Source organism: Delphinapterus leucas, chromosome 1 (genome assembly GCF_059928025.1).
Source record: "Delphinapterus leucas isolate spDelLeu-1000000601 "Yukka" chromosome 1, BTC_Dleu_Yukka2, whole genome shotgun sequence".
Taxonomy (NCBI): domain Eukaryota; kingdom Metazoa; phylum Chordata; class Mammalia; order Artiodactyla; family Monodontidae; genus Delphinapterus; species Delphinapterus leucas.
Genome location: NC_143129.1, coordinates 91,850,702 through 91,868,982, shown reverse-complemented (window position 1 = coordinate 91,868,982; position 18,281 = coordinate 91,850,702). Strand labels below are relative to the sequence as shown.

The 18,281-nt window shown below is 39.8% G+C and overlaps 1 protein-coding gene across 13 annotated transcripts in view; it reads left to right on the top strand.

Moving 5' to 3' along the window:
* The first annotated feature begins 1,918 nt into the window (after positions 1-1,918).
* CTTNBP2NL (CTTNBP2 N-terminal like) overlaps positions 1,919-18,281 on the top strand; it is a 68,050-nt gene continuing 51,687 nt past the window's right edge. Inside the window, exons 1-4 of one of the 13 annotated variants that reach the window (XM_089917895.1) lie at positions 3,906-9,388; positions 11,269-11,362; positions 11,682-11,744; positions 15,778-15,901. Coding sequence is in view for 1 of the 13 variants with exons in the window: in XM_022584053.3 (XP_022439761.2) it covers positions 3,835-3,972 (138 nt within the window). In the remaining 12 variants the exon portion in view is untranslated. Of the gene's footprint in view, positions 2,794-2,858; positions 9,389-11,268; positions 15,902-18,281 lie in introns of those variants that run through there. The other 12 variants (XM_089917866.1, XM_089917888.1, XM_089917863.1 and 9 more) reach the window with 12 other exon arrangements.

Here is an 18,281-nt window from a genome sequence, read left to right as displayed (position 1 = left end):
GAGGAACTATTATTGCATTTTACAAATGAGGAAACTGAGGTTCAGGTAAGTGTCCATAGCTCTCCTCTTCCCTACTAAGTTTTCATTGCCACCCACTGTTCCCTTCTCTCTTGCTTTCCCCAGGAAGATTGCTACCCAGCTCCATGTATTACATAAATCAAAATTTTAAAGATTTATTGCATTCCCCATCTTCCTAACCCATCTAGTATGATGGAGAGATGACAGAGCATAGTAATTGTGAGGGTGGACTTTGGAGTCAGACCTGAGTGAATATATTCCATCTTCATCACTTATGAATTCCATGACTATGGACTTCTTTGTACCTCAATTTCCTCATCTGCAAAATGGGAGTATTCACATCTATCTCCTGGAATTCTCTTAAGGGTTAAATCAGATGTACTGTGAAGCAATTTCATAGTGCCTGGCATATAGTAAAGGCTTGAGAAATGCTTCTAGCATATATAATCATCATACAATTATAGAACTGAAATGATCTTTAGGAATTAGTTCACTACTTTCATGCCATTACCAATGAAGCTAAACGGAGTTAAGTGGGGGTGTTACTGTGCGAAGTAGTTTTGCATACTGGTTTGAATGGTTCCCATCCCCACCCCCCAGAATCCATGTCCATCTGGAACCTCAGAATGTGAACTTTTTTGGAAATGGGATCTTTGCAGATGTAATGAGTTAAGATAAGGTCATACTAGATTAAGATGAGTTCTAAATCAAGTATGACTGCTGTCCTTATAAGAAGAGGAGAGGGGGCTTCCCTGGTGGCGCAGTGGTTGAGAGTCTGCTTGCCGATGCAAGGGACACGGGTTTGTGCCCCAGTCCAGGAAGATCCCACATGCCGCGGAGCAGCTGGGCCCGTGAGCCATGGCCGCTGAGCCTGCGCGTCCGGAGCCTGTGCTCCGCAACAGGAGAGGCCACAACAGTGAGAGGCCCGCGTATCGCAGGAAAAAAAAGAAAAAAAAAGAAGAGGACAGGACATATAGAGACATCAAGTCACAGAGGAAAGAAAGCCATGTGAAGACAGAGGCAGAGACTAGGGCGATTCAGCTACAAGCCAAGGAATGCCAAGGTTTGCCAGGAACCCCCATAAACTAGGAGAGCAGTTTAAGTCCCATAAACCCACCCCTACCAACACCCCTCACCCAGGAACCGACCTTGTCAACACCCTGATTTCAGACTCCTGGCCTCCTGACTGAAAGAGAATACATTTCTGTTGTTTTAAGCCACCCAGTTTGTGGTAATTTGTTACAGCAGCCCTAGGAAACTAGAGTTTGTGACAGAGGGAGAACTCCAGAAGAACTCGCAGTTTTTTGTTTTGTTGTTTTTACTTCCAGTCTAGCTCTCTTTTACTCCATCATTGCCTCCCCAAACCAGCAATAAACATTTATGGTAGACCTACCTAGGAAGTTTACTTATTTGGAGAAAAATTAACACACACTATAATCTTTAGCACTTCTTACTAAATTGTTACCTGACACACAGTAGGCATTTAATACTTACTGGCAAGTTGATAAAATAATAGATATAAAAATGGTATGTTGTGTTATACAAATTTAAGAAATTAGTACAAACCCACGTTCTACCTCTGTGTATGTACATCAGTGTGCCAGACTCTAAATTAATTTACACATTTTATATATTTGAAGAATCACAAAACTTCAGGTTCACAAGCCCTGCCCATGCACTAGCTCCTGGGGTGATGAATTAAAAAGAGAGTAATCTGAATACCCTCAGGACTCAATCCTAGACGGTGGGGATGATCTCATTCTTGCTGGGTCCTCCCACACTCACTGAGGAATGGACAAGTGGGAGCTCAGGGAATCAGGGGAGCTGCCGGTTGCTGTAAAGGAAGAAAGCACCAGGTCAGCCTGGGAGTAGAATGGGTGGTGGTGGGTTAACAAAGGGAAGGAGGGGAGGAGGGATGAGCTGATTCACTGGGACAACTCTTAGAGTGACTCAGAAGCCAGCAGAAAATAGCCTGTTCTCCCACATCTGCCTCATTGTCGGGCAATGAGGCACTTCCTCATTGCACACCCGTAAGGCAGGGCAAAAGGGAGGAGGAGGAAACGGAATTTTTCAAATTCATGGGCCTAGTCCAGCACTTAAACTCTGTGTTTTTAACCATTTCAGACATTTGTTTCAAGTGACGTCAGTATTTGTTGAGCACCTACTATGTGCCTGGCCCTTCATATCGCCTTTCAGATCATCAGATCACAGGGAATGATGTCTTTCTGAAGTTCTGTATTTCCTATTTGTTACTTCAGAAGCACTTGGGCTGCTGTTGAGCACCTCAGTACAGTCTTCTTGTCCTTCATATATAGAGATGACCTTCTCCAGCCAGCAGTCAATAGGGGGAGGCATGGAGCTTGTTTCGGTCTCTAATGCTGGATTTACAGTCATCCAGGCCCACTCTGGACCAGCTCTCCTTCTGAGAGCCAAGTGTATGGTGAGCAGAATATAGCACAGGTTTGAAATCACACATCTTGTTGGAAGTTCTTTATTTACCATTTACTAGCTCTATGGCTTTACTTGATTTCTCTGAATCTCTATCTTCTCATCTGTAAAATGGGCACCAATGATGTCTATCTTACAGGTTAGGAAAGATTTTTCATTTGGTAGTGAAGATTAAATCATTATATGAAAGTACCTGGCACAGTGATGACATTAATACCGGTTTACTTCCTTCAAACATATCAATGATTGCAGACTGACCACATCCTACCACCAGACTGTAAACTGCACGAGGACAGGGCTGCACCTGTCCTGAGATAGTCTGCCTAGGTGAGTACTAGGCCCCTAGTACTGTCTTGCTTAATAAGAATTGTTAATGTTAGAAATAATATATTAAAATTAATTTACATTATTTATGCATTATACATATTTAATTGTAAGTATTTATTATATTATATTAAAAACAATGTGGTTATTATTCTCTTAACCAGTTGAATCAATCTGTGAACTGGAAAAGGATCCAGAAACCTTGACCTAAGGAAGGGGTGCATCCTCTCCCTTTTCTGGGTTATTTGGTGCTGGTAAGGCTTGCTGCGACCACCAGCAAGATCTGCATTCCTGTGTTCACGAGGGACAGGCATTCCTTGCATCCTCTACTGTCCTGTGTCCCAGCGTCACTGCAAACGTGGCCCCACAGTATAATGGAGCCAAGGACACAAAAAAGTCCCCTCATTTGTAAAACATAACGTAGAAAACCAAGACACACAAATTTTATTCATTCGACTTCTACCTGGAACGCAGGTCTGGCTGGGTTTGGGCTACCCGGTGTCCCCGCTCCAGGGGCTCCAGAGCTACTATTCTCTTCCAAATGTAATGTGAAAAGAGAAGGGGGGGGGGTCTCCGGGTTTTTTATCTTTGCGCCCTTGTTTCTAGCACAGGCTTCGTAGGAGAAAAAAAAGAGAGAAGGCAAGCCACGTTACCAGGTTTTCAACAACCGGTTTTCTAAAGCAGACCCAAAGCGCACTTCATTTATTAACATTTTGGATGAAATGAAACGTTAATGTGCCTGATCAATCAGGGCACCCGAAACCCGCCGTTCCTAAGCTGCCCGTACCATGAGGGTAAACACGAAGCACTCGCCACCGTCCGGTCCAGAAATAGCTTAGAAGGTGGAAAGTTGCAGAAGTCTGGCAGTGAGGGTCGTAAGCCCACCCCCTAGCCCGGGCCGGAGGACTACTCTTCCTCCCGGAAGTGACGCGAGCTCAATCCCAGCTAGGCTCTCCCCAAACAAAAGGGATCTTGGGGCCCCGGGAGGAGCCTAAAAGACATTGGAGAAGCCCCTCCTCCAGCCGGAGCGGATTGGTGTCGGAGATGGAGAGGCGAGAAGGAGATTGGCCCTGCCGAATGCCAGGGCCCTCGCCAGGCGGTCGAGGGGCGGGGCCTCGGGGGGCTGTGGATGGAGCGGGTGGCGGAGGCGGCAGGGAGCGGAGCCCCGAGCGCTGGGAAAAGGTAGGAGCCGCTGGCGCCCGGGCTTGGCGGCGGCTGGAGGCCGGGTTCTCGAGAGAAAAGCAGGGGTAGGACCACCGGTGTCCTCCCGCCGCCGTCCCAACTGCCGCTCGCGCCCATCCCCTGAGGGGGCGGAGCCGTCTCCTCTACCTCCCGGTATTCCCTGAGGAGGCGGCTCCTCAACCTTCGAGGGTGCTCGCAGCCACTTATTGTCCCCCGTCAACCCCAGCTCCCCAGAAGGGGCTGCCCTCCTGACACCCTCCGTTTACAGGGCCCCCTCGCCCAGCCTCTCAGCCTTCGGAGAAGGCGTACGGGTTCCCATTCTGTAGACTGCTGTCCCCACCCCCATTTGTCTGGCCGCCCCCGGGAGGCCAGACATCCCTTCCTACACCTGTCCTGCTCGCTAGGGTGGGACCAGAGCTAGTTTCATCCGTAAGATAAAAATCAGTGTTTTCAAAAAAAAGAAAGAGAGATGGGGCGATGCAAAAATCAGAGACCCGACCTAGACTGGCAGCTCCACGGACGAAACGGCCTTCCCCCACTTGGGTTCTTCCCATCCCCCATTCTCTGATCCTCAGCCTTCCGCCTGAAGCCCCTAGGATCCTCTTTTCTCCTGTGGGGCATCGAGGGCTCACCTGCTTCGGGATCTTTTTAGTCTCTGGAGGAAGGAGAAATAGTAACCTTCCCCGCCCCCCTTTGTACCTTTATTCCTTGAGGGAGAACCCAACCTCTAAGGGTTTTTTTAGGTTTGAGTTGCGTTTCATTTTTGCTTTCCACCCTGTTTCTTCCCTGAAAACTGGATGAAAAACCACCCTTTGGTATTTCAGAGTGAGGTGGGCGTGTTGGATATCTACAGAGTTGGTCTTGTGTGGGTAGGAATGCAGTGTATATTGTTGGACTGTCAGTGAATAACAGCCTGCTTTCAAGTGAAACAGTACAGATAAGTAAATAAAGAGCTTTAGATTAGGAATGAGTATCTCCTAGTCTCGGGTGGGCTGGCCTGTTGCTCAGGGAGACTGCAGTTAACCTGGAAGGTATAGTTCTGTTGAAACAAAAGGCAGGAAGTGTTTGAAGAAAATTCAGGTTCAGTGGTCTAGGTTTATGATTAATCTGGTCCGGTGGCGTTTGGTTACTCTCTAGCCCCTATTTTATGGTGGGTTCTTCCCTCCAGGTGAAACTGATATATATGTATATATATATATATATATATATATATGTATGTATGATGTTGTTGATTGGTTTTACAAGACCACTATCATCTACCAAAATTCAGGGGATGAAAATTAAAAGCACATTTTAAATCTCAGCGATAAGGATAAATAAAAGCAAGGTAAACTCCAGCTATTCACACACATGTGACTACCAGAGAGTGTCCCTATAGTGTGCTAAAAAGGCCTTCATTTCAGCAGGTGCAAAATATTGATGCTTTTGGCCTGATGTTAATGCCATTGAATCCCTAGTAATCATCTATTGCTAGCACTTTCATATATTAAATTTGCCATATTTTTTTTAGCATTGTTTCTTTTGCTTTTGGTCTGAAGTCTGTCTTACTACTGTTATTTATAGCCAAAGATAATAACCATGGGATGCAAGGAGTTGGAATCATGGGGGCAATTATAACAGCTGTCTTTTACCTTCCTGATTAGAGTCTCTGAAGGTAGACTTTCTGAAGGTAATTAATTTTGAATAGTTAGGTTTGAAGTTTTCAGAGCCAGTCTCAGTGCTCACAGATCTGCTCAGTGATTGTTTCCAGATCTCCGATAAAAAGGCACAAAGAAGAAACTGTGGAGGGTCTCTCCAGCAAACACAAAGGGTACTGCGATAGGTGGTTAAGGGCCCCTAGCAATAGCAGCAGAAAAGAACTAAAAGCAGAACAGGAATTCCCAAAAAGATATATCTTATTACATGAGCAGAGAACAGAAAATAAACTGAGGTAAGAGACTAAGGAAACCAAAGTTGTGGTGATTGCCAGGGCCTTAAATGAGCAGAGAGGAAAAAGCAAATAATGCTCTTTGATTACTTGGCACAATAAGCAGGATCTGTTTGATACACATTTGGGTCTTGGAAATCTTTCCTTTAACTTTTTCAACACCTGTTTGATTATGTCAGATGAAGAAAAACATTTGTATGCAGAGATTTTTTTTTAAGGTATATATGTAATCTGCCTCATTAAATTATAAATTCTTTGAGAGAGGTATTAATATGTTTTGTTTCATCTTTGTACCTTTCACAATGCCTAGTATATAGTTTGACTTCATGAGCGTTTGTTGAACTTAGTTTGAAGCTGACCCCTTCGGGTAGACTAGAAAGATAATTTACTGATAAGATGTGGCACATCTTGTTAGTATAAACAGTCCATAAAGAATTTAATATTAAATATTCTTCCTCTTTAGCATTTAAACAAAGGTGAAGAATTAGTGTCTGATTTTAGTTATTGGTTGGTTTTATTTTAAATATTTCAATATATAGCTAAGACGCCTAAGTAGGGGAAAACAAAGCTTGTATATGTCATGATCTCAGACATCTGATACAAGGATTTTTAGGCCACTGAATTGGTGTTTAGTGGCATGATACAAGAAGCAGAGATTTATTTCTAGAGGAAGTTTGTCCAGTCTGTGGTGGTTGACCCCAGGAATAGCTTGTCAGCCTGTTACTAAAGGCCATTTTTTCTTATTTCCTGGATGTTTGCTGATAATAACTAAAAATCAAATCTTCCTAGTTTTAGTTCAGAGCATTTCAGTGAGAACGTGGCTTATTTATGGTGAGGCTCTAAAGTGTGCTGATTTACAGCACAGACTTTAAAGGCAGACCTGAGTTCAAATCCCTGCTCTTTTGCTGTATGACCCAGGGAAATGGCAGTTTTTTATCTTCACCATATCTCAGTTTCCTCAGCTGTGACTTAAAAATGACTTTCAGAGATTTTTTTTTAAAAGATTACATGAACATGACATATAGGAAGCACTCAGTAATTGGTAGGTATTATGGCCATTATTATTAGCACTTTGCATGTGAATTAAAGAATTTAATCTTAAATATTCTTTTACTCCTTTAGCATTTAAACAAATGTGAAGAATTAGTGTCTGAGTTTAGTTATTGGTTGGTTTTGTTTTAAATATTTGAATATATAGCTAAGCTTCCTAATTAGAGGGAAACAAAGCTTGTATATGTCATGATCTCAGACATCCGACAGAAGAGTTTTTAGGGCAGCCCATGTGTCTTACGGTTGTGTGTGTTTCATAATTCTGTCATGTACCTTATCTTCCTTAAACTTTTTGGCCCTGGAAAAGGAAAGGCAAGGGATTCAACCATCTGATGTCTTCTCTCTGAATTGTCAGTTGTTTCACTCCACAGTGTCTTAAGTCCCGTCACCCTCAGTGTCATATAAATGGTTTCGTGGATACCGTGATTATGGTGCAGGGTTGTACCTTCTGTGAGATTTAAGGGATTTTCAATGGTAATTTTGATTGACAGTGATTTTTGCCTTTTGAACAACTCTTCTACTACCCCCAAAGTAAGGAGCAAGCATAAGAACAACTCAAATGGGTGAGAAGAAACTATGGATAGGGAAGTTAAGAGTGGAGGTGGGGGAGTGGAGGACAGGGGTTTGTGGGCTGAGGAAAACAGGACTACAAGCAGGCATCGAAGTAAAGAATGTAGTAATATGGTTTCTCCCTGCCGACTATTTCCAAACTCTGTATTTCAGGTCCAAAGCCAGAGCTTCCACTCTAAATGTGTGCTTTGCTGCTAAATGAATCGTTTCTGCCTTTTGGAGCCACAAAGAATGTAATCCTTAATTGTTACTGAGTTTAAAGAATATAATCCTTAACTGTTACTGAGTTCAAATAGAAGCTAGGAAGGAAAATAGGAGAGCACAGGACGACAGGGTTTACAGACAAAAAAGATTCCTGACCCTGAGCCTTGGGAGCATCTGCATGGATCCTTTGTACAGAGCTGCTGGGGAAGGAGAGGCTGCAGTGCTCTCTGGGTCTGCTCGCCTAGAAAGGTGAGCCAGGGAGGAAGGAGTGCAGAGGGAGAAGCAAGCAGGGATGGGTTGTTTTAATGAGAAATAAGATCTATAAATTATAACAGAGAGGAGAATGAACTGGCGGGTAAGTTGTAGAAAAAAGGAGCACTAAGTTTGGGGGTTTTTGAAGGAAGGTGTTCCCCATTCCTTGGTTGCTGCTAAGTAGTCCTTTCTATTGTAGTGGGTTGAACAGGAGTGAGAACAGAAACAATCTGGTTCTTAACTGGTTTAATATTTGACGGTACAAACAAGATCTGGTCTAGTCCTATGTATCAGCTTCTTCTTATTGCCTCTTGTTCTTAAATTGAAGACACGGAAGAAATTTTCGGAAAAGGCTCCACCCCGAAAGACTTCTCTGCTTCTAAACCTTTAGCCTTCACCACACTCACTGAGTCTGAACATGTTCTTCTTGGGGGTCTAGTTACTTCTCATTCAGCATGTCTCGCATCACAGTCATTATTTCCCCCCCAAAACCCGTTCCTTTTCTAACATCCCTGTTTCTGTGAATGGCATCATCATTATAGTCACCCAGCCTTAGAAACCTCAGCTGATCTGGGATTATTTCCCCTCTTACCTCCTTAAAAAAACCAGTACCAAGTTACTATACATTCTTTATAAAGTCTCTTGCATCGGTCTTTTTTTTTTTTTCCTATTCTTACTGCCACCATCCTAGTTCACACACTTTAACCTCATACCTGTACTGTTAAAGTTTTCTCCCAACTGCTTTTTCTGCTTCCAGTTTCTCTTCAGTCAAATCAACTCTGTATGTCAAGCTTTAACCTTCCTGAAACTATATTTTTATTGTGAGATTCACCTAGTTAAAAATGTTTAGTGGCTTCTTATTTCCCAGAAGATAAAGTCCAGTTTTGTACACTGTAATTCAAGGTACTGCACTGTACATTTCTTTCCGGCCAGCATGTTTTGATTACCCCTTTGAACCAGAGACTGCTGGGTGCTAAGTTTATCAAGCTGAATAAGACAGAGTATTTGTCTAGAAGAGCAGAATCTTATGAGACAAAAGACAGCTATGTATATAGATGAATTGATGTAATAGAATGTGATAACTGCTCTTGGGTTATGAATAAGATACATATCCATTATGCATTTAATATGATTTCAAAATAGCTGTGATATTTTTAGAAAACGCGTTTATCAGTATTGTGAGTTAAAATTGTAACTTGATTAAAAGCTGTAGAAATTCAGTGGAAGCAAAAGCAATCTTTTCACTTATATCCTAAAATCACAAAAAGCCACTCTAGGCAGAAGATTGTCCTTTTTCTTTCCCAAGTGGTGTGCAGATAACCATTGGCCTGAATAAGTGTTGTGTGTGTTCTAAGCTGCCTTTCCCAGGAACTGGCCAGGCCATCCCCTTCTTGGAGCAGATCAACCTACCAGGTTAGAAGCAGTAAACTTGTTTTGATTTCTAAATTAGACACATGAGTGGTAGAAAGTGAGAACTCATTGGAAAAAGGAAAACTTCATTATCCTTACAGATGAAACCAAATATATGCTCTCCAGGGATGAGAAATGAGAGAACTGACCAGTCACTAACTCATTTAAACCATTCAGTATCCTGTTAGAGTATGTATTGTCATCCGCATTTTATAGATGAAGAACTGAAAGCTCAAAGGTTACGTGGATCAAGGAAGTATGAAGTGGTAGAGCCAGGATGCAAACTTAGGTCTGTAGGGCTTCAAAGTCCAAGCACTTTCCACTGCAACATACTGCCTCCCAGAAGAGTTACTGTCCCCAAAAAACCTTGGAGCAAAAACAATTGCTAGGTCTGTTGGTCATTTTCAACTGATATCAAATTGTTAAACTTTTTAAAAAATCAGTGGTCTGATTTAGAAGACAGAAGTTAAAAGGCAAAACAACATCATCAGTTACAATATTCTGTTACAGGTTTTTGTGAAATTTTTTTTACAGTTCAGGGAGAGTCAGGTTATGGGCATAGCTAAAACACAGATACCTTGACTGTATTACAGTTCATCCTCCACACCATATGCTCTGTTTCTTCCTGGTTTGAAATCCTGATGGAGTCAACGACTTCATCCAACATTAAGGTTGAATATTTAAACGGTTCTTGTATTCCAGGCTGCCTGTAGAATTGAGGCCCATGAATCATTTTACTGGAAATAAAATCAATCTACATATTATTCCCTCATTGTGGTATTTTACAAATCATGGTGACATTATTTCAGAAAAGCAGAAATTTAGGGGAATGATGGACAGATAGATGATATAGACAGATATACGTATTTCAATGAAATCGTGTTATAATTTCATTGAAATAAATAAAGCCACTGACACATATACCTGAGATGGTAAATACTGCTGGTAATTTTCTGATATTAGAAGACATATTTTTAATTTTAATGAAAAAATGTGTTAATGTAAAAACTATTCTTCATTTTCATTAACGTACATTCCAGTAGCTTAACTAATGTAGCTCTTCTGGTTTGGTCTTGTCTCAGATGAGAATACTTGAAAAGGTGTAAACGGATATCTAGGTAGACAGACCTGTTTTTAATAGCGTTGTGCCAGATGTCCTCATTTTGGGGGAGAGATGTTTGAATGCTTGTTTATGGGCATGAGGCCACTTCCTCCCTTTCTTCAGGATGCATATAAATGTTGTTGGCAACATGTAGAAGAGACAATGATAGAAACAGATGTACACACATAGTAAGAGAGACGGACATTCACACACACACACAGATACACTAGAGATGTATGAGGCTTAAAACAGAGCTAACCAAAACAAAATCCTGATATCCATCATGGTGTCCCAGAAAGTGGATTCGACTGGATCTTAATAATTTTACTATTTAACTATAATCTTCAGTAATTCACTTAACAGCTCTGGCCTCAGTTTTCATCTGTAAAATGAGAGTGCTAAATTAGATTATTTCTGAGGTCCCTTCCAGCTCTGTGAATCACATTTTAGCTGATAAAATGAGAAAATCTGATGGGAACAGTGGTTATCAAGTAGCAGTGGTTTCTAAGGAAGCCTCTGGAATCAAATTACTTAGGTTCAAATTCTATTTCTGCCACATACTAGATGTGAGACTTTAAGTTATTTAGCCTTTGTACCTCAGTTTTCCCACCTGTATAAAATGGGGATGATGATGATGATGAACTTGTTGATAATGGTTATAGCATCTATCACCTAAGGTTGTAAGGACGGAATTAATACATGTCAAGTACTTAGAACACTGCCTGGAACATGTGTATGTTTAGCTCAAAAAGTGTGTATCTTTTTTATTATTGCTATTAAGGCTTGAACTCTTCTTAGAAAACTACTCTAGAAAACTCTGAGGAAAAAAATAATCAAATGAAAATAAAACTCTGAGGAAGTGGTGATTAACATTGGTAAGCTCAATTATATTACTAATTTCTGTACTAAGTATAAATCTAGAATATCTGGTATCCTAGAATCAGCTTTGAGTAGAGTACTGAAAGCATTTTAAGTATTGATCTTAACGAATAATCAGCTTTATTACAGAACTGGTTTCTTGAGGCCTCCTTCAAAATCCATATTGACAGTATTGGATAAACAAGCACCTCAATCCTTTAGCACTGTTGTAATTTCTTTGTAAGTGCATTATTCATATTATATTTCAGGATCCTGAAATTTACAATCTCCAAAACTGTTTCAAAACCATTCTGTTTTATATAATCCTATACATAGTGTTGCTGGAAAAAGCAGACGGATAAGACAAAGCAGGGCATTCTTTGTTCAGGCACTCTCATGGTAAGGGGAAGGCTTTGATCTAGTTGCTGTAATAGTCTTTAAAAGTAGTAAACGGTTAGCATGTTGTATTAGTTTGCTAGAGCTGCCATAACAAGTACCACAGACTGGGTGGCTTAAACAACAGAAATTTATTTTTTCACAATCCTGGAGGCTAGAAGTCAGAAATCAATGTGTCAGCAGGATTGGTTTCTTCTGAGGCCTCTCTTTGGCTTGTTAAATGACCATCTTCTCCCTGTGTCTTCACATGGTCTCTCCCTGTCCTGCGTTTTTGTCCAACTTTCTCTTCTTATAAGGACACCAGGCATATTAGATTAGGGACTACCCTAATGACCTCTTTTTTTTTTTTCTTTTTTTGGCTGCACCACACAGCATGCAGAATCTTAGTTCCCTGACCAGGGATCGAACCCATGCCCCCCCACAGTGGAAGCGCAGAGTCTTAACCACTGGACCACCAGGGAATCCCATGACCTTATTTTTTTTTAATTAATTAATTTATTTATTTGTGGCTGCATTGGGTCTTCATTGCTGCACACGGGCTTTCTCTAGTTGCAGCAACAAGTGGGGGCTACTCTTTGTTGCGGTGCGCGGGCTTCTCATTGTGGTGGCTTCTCGTGTTGTGAAGAACGGGCTCTAGTTGTTGGGCTTCAGTAGTTGTGGCTCGCAGGCTCTAGAGCACAGGCTCAGTAGTTGTGGCGCACGGGCTTAGTTGCTCCGCGGCATGTGGGATATTCCCAGACCAGGACTCTTCCCATGTCCCTTGCATTGGCAGGTGGATTCTTAACCACTGTGCCACCAGGGAAATCCCCCATTACCTCATTTTTCACTTAATTACCTCTTTAAAGACCCTGTCTTCAAATACAGTCACATTATGGGGGTACTGGGGATTAGGACTTCAATGTATAATTTTGGGGTTAGAGGACACAATTTAACCCATAACACGTTATAACACATAGACACATAAGAATACAAATACTCAGATAATATCTTTTACCTTCAACTGAAAGAAGATTGATTTGACATTTGTAGTAAAGCTTTTATTGCATACTATTGTAGAATTCAGTAAAAAGGTTTGTTTTTCTGTCTTGGTTTTAGAATCTGTAAATAATAATAGCAGAAACAGCTCTCTTTAGTAAACGTACAAAAGATTTGCTTCCGTGATCAGAAAATTTATTTTCTGATAATATTTTGACATGTTTTTCTTTACTAACCTAATCCTAAAATGCCAAAAGTGGAATGAGAGGTACAATTTGGAATGTTGTCACTCTCTTACCCCCAAACGCATAAATAACCTTTATGAAAAACCAAAAGTGCCAGAGGGTGGGAAGGCTTAAATCTTGAGATAGTCAAGGTAATGTGTCAACACCTTCCGCCCTCAGATAGGAGGTTGCTTTGGATACATTTTTTTAAAAATAGCTGTGCACTTTTGTCCATTTTAGATTTGGTATTTATAAATGTGACATGTTTATTTTTTTAAATTTCATATATACTGGATTTTTAAGGAAGTACATTATCTAATGGAAAGCTGTCAAAACAGCCACTTTGTATGTCAGTGTTGACTCTTTGAAGTTTTAGGATTAACTGGCCTCCCAAATTTTGGTTTTGTTTATATGTACTGGAAAGAGTCTTTACATAATTGGAGCAAGTTTGCTTTACATCCGTGCGAATACCTTATCACTGATACTAAAAACTTACTGAATGGCCTGAATCTTAGTCAGTTGTAGCCCAAGTATAAATTTCTTTAATCTGATATCTGAGTATATAGTAAAGAAGTGATTTTTATCCAGTTTTGCCAGAGTGGTCTCCTGGGTAAAATAACTGATTTCTTTTTTTTTTTTTTTTTTTTGGTGCTAGCCAAATGGATTTTTTAAAAAAGATTTATGTAGGTTTTTTTGAGGTGCTTCTATGTTCAGAAATATCTGAGATTCACCTTAAAAATGTTTTTTCTCTTTCCTGTCCCACATCACCCACCACGTAGAAATAAAGCCTTCAGTTCCACATAAAGACATACACAAACCCAGATACTAGATAGACAAACATCTACGTGTACTCCACCCTGCCCTGCCTTACTCCTTACATAGCTGTAGAAACTGGGGTGTTTCTTTTTCTGCCACCCAATCTCCATGTGGTAAAAAGGCAACAATGCCTGCTATCAAAGAATGAGTTCCAGAGCAAAAGCTGAGACTTCCTCAAGAAGGAAGAGGCACAACCAGAACCAGAATGAGTGGATGTTGGGTCAAGGGAAAAGGCTAGAATAAAATGAACAGAGCCCAAGCCAGAGCAGCATACCTCCGTGGCAAAATGAGCACTGTTGTTCAGGAGGTGCAGAGCCAGTGTCCTCCTCGATACCCATAATTCTTGTGGCTGTTGGCACATGGAAGTTCATACAGAAGAGATTCATGGACTTCCCTGGTGGTGCAGTGGGACACGGGTTCAAGCCCTGGTCCGGGAAGATCCCACATGCCGCGGAGCAACTAAGCCTGTGCGCCACAGCTACCGAGCCTGCCCTCCAGATCCCGTGAGCCACAACTACTGAGCTCACACGCCACAACTACTGAAGCCCGCACGCCTAGAGCCCGAGCTCCACAAGAGAAGCCACCGCGATGAGAAGCCCGCGCATCACAACGAAGAGTAGCCCCCGCTGGCCGCAACTAGAGAAAACCCGCACAGCAACGAAGACCCAATGCAGCCATAAATAAATAAATAAATAAATGTATTTTTAAAAAAAAGATTCATGCTCTCCTGGCTGTTGGCCCTGACTTGGTGGGAAGTAGCATGTGAATAGACCATATTGTAAGCTGGGCAAACTCATGTTTGAATTCATTTATTAATAACTTAAAAACAAGTTTTATACTTAGTCTATAAATAGGCTCAGTTTTCCAGGGTATTAAAATATGTGTAACTTTTTATTATATATGTTTATATATTTTTTTAATTGAGAAAACTATAAAGTTTAATATAGCTACAGCTAGCTGTACCACAGTGTATGATAACATATACAGACAACTTGTCCACAGGTGGTTTTTATTTCAAATTTATAGACTGTAGCATTCCTTAGGCAGAAATATCTACATCTAAACTCTAAGGAAAGTTGGGTCTTGGAGAGATTCTGCCGGAAGGAGTGAGCTGAGCATCTGGTTGAAACGATCTTGTCTTTCACAGTTACTTAATGGACAATGACAAGTAACAGCTCATTTAGAAAATAAGTGGAGAATGAGTCTGTAGACTACAATATGACATGCCAGAAATCTGGCAGTCATATTTCTGATAATGAATATGGAGTTAGAAACATCCTTTTTCTGAAAATCTTAGACCATATAATTTATATATTGGCAGAAATTGGAGTCGAATGGACTTGGTACTTTAAATACCTTAAATACAAGACAAAATTTATGTTTTATCAAATAAAAATTAGGGCCTATCTTTTTTTTAAGTTTGCAGGGTCTAGTACACTATTAGAAAAACATAAACCAAAAATTATATATAATTCAACATTTAATATTTGAAAATAAATGGGAAAAAGTAGAATCTGGGATGAGTAATAAGCCCTACAAAGTTGAGGTGGTGACAGATTGATTTGTTTGTTTATTGATTGGCAAGAGATGAGGGGATGAGAATTTTCCTTACACGAATTTGGCAGTTTGAAAAGTTCAGTTGTAATTAGGTTATTTTTTTTTTATCTGAGTGCATTGTGTATAAGTCATGGTGTTTCAAGCAAATAGGCTTTTATCAATTCAGGGAGAGAAAGTCAGTTTCTTCTGGTGACATTCATAAAATAGACCTTGAAATGACAGTGAAAAGATTTTGAAAGACCTCACCTTCCCTAATTATGATTGCAAAAGGGAAGCCAGATTCCTGATATTTTTTCCTATGTTACTCAGCTTCAACTTGAAGAAGTGGCTATTTTCTTCTTTCTTGTCTGTATCAACCAACAGCTGTCAGGCTTCATCAGCTATAATGACAGCTGACATTCTTGGGATTTACCAATTGTTTATAGTATGGTCACATAGACAATAAATTTCTTATTATTTTGCAGCATTGGACATTTTTCCACCATGCTGATGACATTTTAAATATATTTGTCCATTTTCCCAAATTTTAACTGAAGAAAACCTTAAGAATTTATACTTGAGGACTAAAGTGTGACTGCCAGTTATCAGGTCAGTATCACCCCCATCCCCATCCCCACCCTCATACCACCCCCAGGAATATCACTGCCATACTAAAACATAATGCAGTTTTACTATCGTTCATTTATATTTCAGACAAAAAGTTCTGCAATGTGTTGTGTGTTAAAATTAGATTCAAATGTAAAGGACAGCAAAGAACTAATTTTTAATATTTATAAAGAATGGTTATAGGAATATGCGAAAACAGACCTCTTGGGTTTGAATGACACAGCTGTGGCCCTTTTTTTCCCTCCTGTGTTGTATTTGTATTATATTTATTTCATGTAGACACCAAGCTAAATAAGTTGATACATTAGCAAAATGTTCCAGATATTAAAATTTGTTTGCAGAAGTTATTTACAAGTGTAGAGGTAACATGAATATTGATCTTTATGCCATTGACAAAGAATAGAATTTTTTCTTGCCTAGGCTAGACTGTTTTATAATTAAAGTGACTTAAGATGTTTCAATTTCACTCTTTTATGAGGATGTATATTTATCACAACAGATCAAAAACTGTGATTTAGGTACAATCTGTTTTAGTTCTTTGTGTATTTACCTGTAATTTTTATTTAATTGATTTCTCTAACAAGTAATTCTTGATTTTCACTCATGAAAGCTTAGAATGGAACCATGAAGGACTTTAGAGACTATCTAGTCTGTTTTATTTTACCTGTGAGGAAACTCAATGCCAGAGCAACTGGGTAATTTTTTTTTCTCAAAGCCATATAGCTGTTTAGTAGCAGAGCTGAGACTAAAATTCTATACTCTTCACTCCCGGTCTATTATATTTTATTATATCACACTGCATCTTTAAGCCACAGTTTTTAGATTTCTAAATGAGAATATTTAAGGAGTATAAAGATATTGAAGGAAAAAAAAGTAATATGTGTAAACACTATCAGTTTTAGCTCTATTCCTAGTTGATTTACTCAGTGCAGTTGGTATTTATGGAGCGCCTTTACCAAGTGCCCATTATTCTGCTTAATATCAGGGGAGGGGTGAAAAAAGGAATAAAATGATAGGATTTTTTCTCTGCCTTACGATCTCCTTGAGAGAGATTAAAACATGAAACCATCAGGAACTGGGGGAAGGGTTTCATCTAAGAAACCAGTGTGACTCAAATGGTAGTTTAAATTCCTCATCATTATTCACTCCAGGATGCTATCCTCCTTCTTCATTTGTGGTTCCCAACTACAAAAGGGCAGCCAAAGTCACTTATTTCTGAAGTAATTGATCTTGGCTGCCCCCAATGTTGGTAATGCCTTTCTTGGAATTCTTTTGGAAAGTGAGAGAGGATAGTAGTTCTTAATAATTAAACCATTGATCAGCTTCTATCAGGAACTTGGCAAGATGTTTTATATTTATTAACTCAATCTTTACAACAGTCCTATGAGTTAGATATCATCATTTCACTTTCACAGGTAAGAAAACTGAGAATCAGAAAACTTGCCCAGTCACACAACTAGGAAGATGTTGACCTGGCATCTATCTGACTGCAAAGCCATGTGTTTTTTCCAGCATACCATCTTATATTAAGTGTAGCTTTATTAGGTTTGTTGTTTTTTTGTTTTTTAAATTTTTTTTTAGCTCTTATTTTTAAAGTAACTGTTGTGAGGGCTCTCTAATACTGAAGTGAGAATGTGAGAATCGCTTACTAGTCGCTGACCCTCACCAGTTAGAAAGTTAGCAGTTAGAGCTGAAGTTACATTAAACATGTTTTACCATGTGGCAAAAGATTTGTACAGTCTGTTCTGGAGCAACATCTAACAACACAGTGAAGTATGCATTTTCTACACGCTCTCATTCGCTTAAAGGCAGTAGCTCTGGAAGGAATCAATGCCTCTTTTGTGTGCCTCCTAAAATTTAATGTGCTCATAGGAGTTGGGAGTTGCTGGAGGGTGTGTGAACTAGTCATGTTGTGATTCACTTTAAAAAAAAAAAAACTATATGAGAGTGGCAATTTAGAAGTAAAGAGTGGGAGAGGGAAAATAGTACTTGCTGTACTTTAGAAGTTATGAAATGTATCTTACCATACACAATGGTCAGAAGATCCTTCCAAGATTGTACACCGCCTAGCTTCTATCTATGTGTGGTTTGTGAGAAATTAATCTTATGGAAAGGACTGAGTTTGTGCCATGTAATTTGCCATTTAACATATTTTAAAAGATGCAAGATTTCATAGAATTGTGAACTTGTTAAGTCAAATAAATTCAGTTTATAGTAGCCTGGCCAATTAAGATGTTTAAACAATATATTTTAAGCAGTCATTTAAAAGTACATTTGTACATGGTTGCATTTAAGTCTTATTTTACTATATGAAATATAAATATTGTGATAGATGTTCTCTGTGAAAGTAGACAATTTAAAA